Source organism: Microcaecilia unicolor, chromosome 3 (assembly GCF_901765095.1).
Source record: "Microcaecilia unicolor chromosome 3, aMicUni1.1, whole genome shotgun sequence".
Taxonomy (NCBI): domain Eukaryota; kingdom Metazoa; phylum Chordata; class Amphibia; order Gymnophiona; family Siphonopidae; genus Microcaecilia; species Microcaecilia unicolor.
This window is the reverse complement of record NC_044033.1, coordinates 231,308,807-231,314,806: the sequence shown is the minus strand read 5'-3', so window position 1 is coordinate 231,314,806 and position 6,000 is coordinate 231,308,807. Positions and strand designations below refer to the sequence as shown.

The following is a 6,000-nucleotide window of genomic DNA, read 5'->3' as shown; positions in this document are numbered from 1 at the left end:
AGCCATACTTTTGGATAAAGGAGGTTTTTGCCCGTGATGATTTAAGGGACCTCCCTTATGTTGGTCTAATCAACAACGGAGTGTTCCCTTAACATTTGAGGCTTTTCCTCCATTTCAAATTATGTGAATACATCAGGAGTGCATGTGGATATCATTTATTGCCATCTTAATGGTAGCCCACACTGATAACTTCCCTCCTTAGTAGGATACATCAAAATATACAAGACACACTTCTAAGAAACCTTAAAACATAGCTAAAAAGATTTTCCTTTTGACTTAGATTATATGAGAAAGATTAGGAAAAATTCTAACATAGCATCCCCTAAAGACTTTAGTGATGCTCTTAGAAAAAAAAAAAAGATGCATGACCAAGTTCTTATCTGGTTCCAAAACAAAGGATGCCCTCTGCTGACAATTACAATTTCTGTGTCACAGACACCACTTGCTGGGCAGAAGCATTTTCTGTCGAAATGTAGAATGCTTTGGTAAGGGAGGTAATTGCTCCCGAGTAAACTATGAACAGTCCACTAGATATTTTCTAAAAAGTCCCATTCCCTTGATGACATTTCATGTGTAAAATTTAGCCACCACAGTGTTCTTTGCTGAATATAATTGTAAAGGATTTATATCTTTCTGGCATAAATCAAGCTATCATTTACAATTTGAATTTTAAATAAATCAATTGCTCGCATTTTTACTTCCAAAATCTATGTAACCGGCCAGGAATGGCTCCTGGCCAGTTAAATAGCATTTAAGCACCTCACTACAGATATATCACATGACATAGCTGGTTAGGCAAGGATATTCAGTGCCAAATTGGCCATGTTGAGCAATCAAACTAGGCCGCTTAAATAAAAAAGTTAACCGGTTAGCACTGAATACTGGCATAGTCGGTTAATTTTTTAGCAGCCAAAATAAACCCAGATATTCAATACCAATTGCTGGAAATGGCCCGATATTGAATATCTGGTTTGACACCAACAGCGGACAGCAAACGCGCTGCCCATCAGCAGCTGAATATCGGGACCTATGTGACTTTGATGTACCCTCTCAGAGATCTTTGAGCCCTCTATGACCCCTGAAATGCTCCCTCACCTTCACAGGTGGGCTTGGGGAAGTCCCACTTGCCAACCTTGGTACAGAAACTACGGCTGCTTCCCACAAGCCGGAAGCCAGGATCACAATGGAACTCAATCCAGGTGCCTTCTACTGGGCTGCGGCCCATCTCGTGTGCCTGTGCATGTCCATTCTCCAGCTTCAGGTACATGCGAGAGCAGGTGCGCACTGTGAGACACACAACACATGATATCCAAATGTTAGGGATTTTCCATTCTACCATACTGAACAAAATGTGAATACTCACACCATGGAGAGCCTAAATACCCTGTACTTCCTTGTACTTTAGATCAAATCCACAGTTCTGTCACTGATGTATGACCTCAAGACAAATCAGATTATTTCCATATTTCTCAGGTATAGTTCTATCTCTGTCACTCATTCCCTATGCATATCCTTAGGAAGGATGACATAACATAACATAACATAACATAACATAACATAACATAACAGAATATTTTATAGTCCGCTATCTACCTTTCGGTTCTATGCAGATTACAACAACTAGGTCTAGAAATTACGAAAGATTAACAATATTACATTATGGAAATTGCCAGAGATTAACAAAATTACATTATAACAGATGTAAAATCAACTTAAAAACTAACTACAAAGTCAGTAACAGAACAGAACGACCAGTAATCATTGAGTCACTTTATATCCCTATACCTTGGATCTAATCTCCAGCTCTGTTACAGATATGCTTGGTGTGACTTTGGAATGAGTCACTTTGTTGACAAGTCTGTAAGAAGCCACTTATTTTTAGGTGGCAGCAACACATGTAGATAACAGTATTCTAGTCATTTACGTGCTTAAGTGGCCACTTACACACATAAATGACCTCTCATAGAATATCGATTAGGGGAAGGTATGCACCATGTTTTGATAGCACATGAACTCAGCATGCACAGGGGCGTCAGTGTCAGCAGCTGGAAGCATGCCACCAACTGCCCTGGGTTTGAAAAAATAATTTTTTTTTGGGGGGGGGGGGACTCCAGAGAGGATTTTTCAGCTGGCGAGGCTTTGGGATCTCTGCCAGCTATGCTGCCCATGTGTGCTGCCGCTGGGTAGGCCTGAACCAAAACTGGGTAGGCGAAGTATGGACACATAGAATTAGGGGGACTAAGAGTTGCTATAAATTGCACGTGCAAATTTGGGCAGATGCCCAATGTGCACGCTCAATTTAATTGAATAATGAGTTAATTAGCGGCAATAATTGGCTTTCTAACAAGCAATTATTGGCACTAAATAGATTCAGTTGAAACGCATGCACATAAATTTAGGCATGGGATCCGTACGTAAATTTTACATGTGAGACAAAAAAAGGGGGTGTGGAAATGAGAGGGTCATGGGCGGATTGGGGGCATTCCGTTAAGTTACGTGCATAGTTAGAGAATAAGGGCATCCGTGCCTATATTTACTCGTGGGTAGTTGGTGCAAATAGCAATGAATAAAGTTAGGCGTGATTCCTGGGCCCAAGTGCTATTCTGCAAACCGAACCTAACTTTAAGTGCATTTGGTACACTAGCGCTTTTTTTCGGTGCTGATTTCTTGTGCACCATATATAGAATTTACCCGAGTGTGGATGGAGCAACACAAATATGCACATAAATAATAGTGTTTTATAATTTACTTGCGTTCTGGCTAACACCTAGGCATGAGCATTTACACCAGCCTTAAATGTGGATGTGTTTTCTGCTGCTAGTGCTAGTATTCTATGAAGAAAAATAGGTCCTTACTTTTCTTTATAGAATAGGCTTGAAATAGGTGCCTGCTTACCCTCTTATCCTAGGTACCCTGTTATAGATTTGCCCTCTTCTCACTCGGTGACAGTCTATTTTTCAATGGCATCTGGGCATCCAGATTCCATTAAATTATTTGCAGTCATGTAAATGTGGCAGGGATGCACATAACTTACAGCGAGGAGGAAAATGAGTGGGGCATGGCCGTTCCCACTATTCTTGCACATGCCTTTACAGAATATCCACATTTACACAGGCAACTACTACATTTATCTGCAACCATTTACACCAGCCATAGACATGGCATAAATGGTCGAACCTAAAGTTCAGCGCAGAACTGAGTACATACACTAGAAACTATAATACATGTGATGCGCAAATGTGCCATTATAGAATACTAGATGAGCGCCCAAATTTTGGGTGCCAAAGTTTTATAGCGTCCTTTATTGAACTTTGGGATGAATTCTATACATGGCGCTGAAAAAAGCGCCATTCTATAAGCCGGGGTTAAAGTTAGACACAGTTTATAGAATAGTGTTTATGTCCAGGAATTGCGTTTAACTTTAGGGGCCTTTTGCACAAACTGAAACATGGTGCAAATTTTCGTCCTAAATTAGGCAATTTTCTCCTTTATTCTTAAAGGTAATCAATAGAAATAAAACAAAATAAAACATGGAAAAGAAAATAAGATGATACCTTTTTTATTGGACATAACTTAATACATTTCTTGATTAGCTTTCTAAGGTTGCCCTTCTTCGTCAGATCGGAAATAAGCAAATGTTGGTAGATGACAGTATATATGATGAAACATCAAAGCATTTCAGTGACAGTCTAACAGGATGGGGGTGGATAGGTGAGAGACAGGGAGATATGCATGGAGACAGGAGGGTGACAAACAATACACTTTTATGGCTTATAATGGGCTAGAAAACGCAGATCTTTGTTAAGTCATGTCTGGTGGGTGTCAAAATATTTAATCATTCTGACTTCAAAGGTCTTACGTTCCCGTATTGTTTTAAAGTTACCCCGCCGGGGGGGGAGGGGGGGTAAAATGTGCCCCTTCACCTCGGGCTCTGGATCCCCCTCCTCCCGAAGTCTGGCTACGCCCCTGGTATATATGCATATCGGTTACCCCATGTGAGGCCTACTTTCCCTTGTATTGTTTCAAATGGCATCAGCTTTCCTCCTTCTGTTAACAGGTCTTCCAGCAAGACTATTCCCTTCTGTTCCCATGTCCTAAATACAGGATTCTCCATGCCCGGCTCGAAGTCCCCATTACCCCTGATTGGTATCTGGTCTGAGACCCGTGCATTTCCTCCCACTTTGCTCACTAACCCCTGCCATGCTTCCCACAGAGGGCCCAGCAAAACACTTCCCTTCAAAGGGGTTGGTATTTGCTTCTTCTTGCAGTGTAAAAATTATATGGTTCACATAGAGGGGCATAATTGAACGCGAACGCCTATCTCCATGGGCGTCTATGTCCGAAAACGGGTACATGAAGAGGCGGGACAGACCGTATTTTCGAAAAAATTGACGTTTTTCAGCTGGGTGTTTGTTTTTTTTAGTGATAATGGAAACTAAAAACGCCCAGCTCAAAAACGTCCTAATCCGAGCCATTTGGTCATGGGAGGGGCCACGATTCGTAGTACACTCGCCCCCCTGACATGCCAGGACACCAACTGGGCACCCTAGAGGTCAGTGCGGTGGACTTCAGACAATGCTCCCACATGCATAGCTCTCTTACCACGGGTGCTAAGCACCCAACCCCCTCCCCCAAAACCCACTACCCACAAATGTACAACACTACCATAGCTCTTAGGGGTGAAGGGGGCACCTACATGTGGGTACAGTGGGTTTTGGAGGCCTCCCATTTACCAGCACAAGTGTTACGGGTAGGGGGGATGGGCCTGAGTCCACCTGGCTGAAGTGCACTGCGGTACCCACTAAAAGTGCTCCAGGGACCTGCATACACGCAGGCCTCTAGGACTTGTTGCTGCTATATAACATTGGCACACCAGTTGACACCTGAAGACTAATCTCTCCGAAAACGTCCTTTATTGGAATAAGCACGCTTACTCACAGTTAACTGCAGATCAGAGGTTGTGCCCCACTGGCAACGAGTCTCCCTGGTACTGAGATTAGCAGTAGGTCAGAGCTGGCAGAATGCTGTACAATGCCCTCTTTCAGCCACATTCAAGGGAAGAACTAAGTTCTGTAACGTGGCTAACACGTGAAAGGGATCTAACACTGGCTTTAAAAAATGGCCACTACCTCATGGACTACCGGAAACAAAACAGGGCACACTCTGACCCAGTAAGCAGGGGGAAAAGCACCATGGGAGTAGAGCCTACCAACTACCAACCTCGTGAGCATTTGCCACAAGCTAGTGGAATCACGGAGCCCAATACCCTACACCCACCACAATGCATTGCTGATGTGACTCTGCAGTGCGCATAACAGAAAAGGTGTCATACTCACCCAAGAGCCACATCAGAACCAGGGAAAGGCTGTCACAGGATAGAACACATTCTGCTGTCATGGAGGTGGGTACGGCATTTGAGGCTGGCATAGAGGCTGGAAAAAAAGTTTTTAAAGTGGGGTTTTTTTGGTGGGAGGGGGTTAGTGACCACTGGGGGAGTCCGGGAAGGTCATCCCCGATTCCCTCCAGTGGTCATCTGGTCAGTTGGGGCACTTTTTTGGTACTTGTTCGTGAAAAAAAAGGGTCCACAAAAAGTGACCCAAAATCGTGGTAAAAACGCCTTTTTTTCGATTATCAGCTAAAGACGCCCATCTCTCCTCGGCCGATAACCACGCCCCAGTTCCGCCTTCACCACGCCTCCGACACGCCCCCATCAACTTTACCTGTTTCCGCGACGGATTGCAGTTGGAAACGCCTAAAATCGGCTTTCGATTATACCGATTTGGGCGCCCACGGGAGAAAGACACCCATCTCCCAATTTGGGTCGCAATATAGGCATTTTTCTCTTTCGATTATAAGCAGGATAGTGCTTTTTCCAAATCTACCGGCGTGCACTACTGTATATTGCCAAACCAATCACTCAAATATCTCAGTAGGCATGCTTGATTATATGTTTTTAGGTCTGGCAGGTCTAGACCTCCCTGTTTCCAAAATCCCAGCATA

The 6,000-nt window shown here is 43.5% G+C and overlaps 1 protein-coding gene across 1 annotated transcript in view; it reads right to left on the bottom strand.

Moving 5' to 3' along the window:
* Positions 1-940: 940 nt before the first annotated feature.
* The window catches only part of LOC115466361 (gamma-aminobutyric acid type B receptor subunit 1-like), a 77,011-nt gene continuing 71,951 nt past the window's right edge, over positions 941-6,000 (bottom strand). Inside the window, exon 4 of the mRNA XM_030197551.1 lies at positions 941-1,284. Coding sequence (XP_030053411.1) covers positions 1,070-1,284 — 215 coding nt within the window. The 3' untranslated portion in view covers positions 941-1,069. The remainder of the gene's footprint in view (positions 1,285-6,000) is intronic.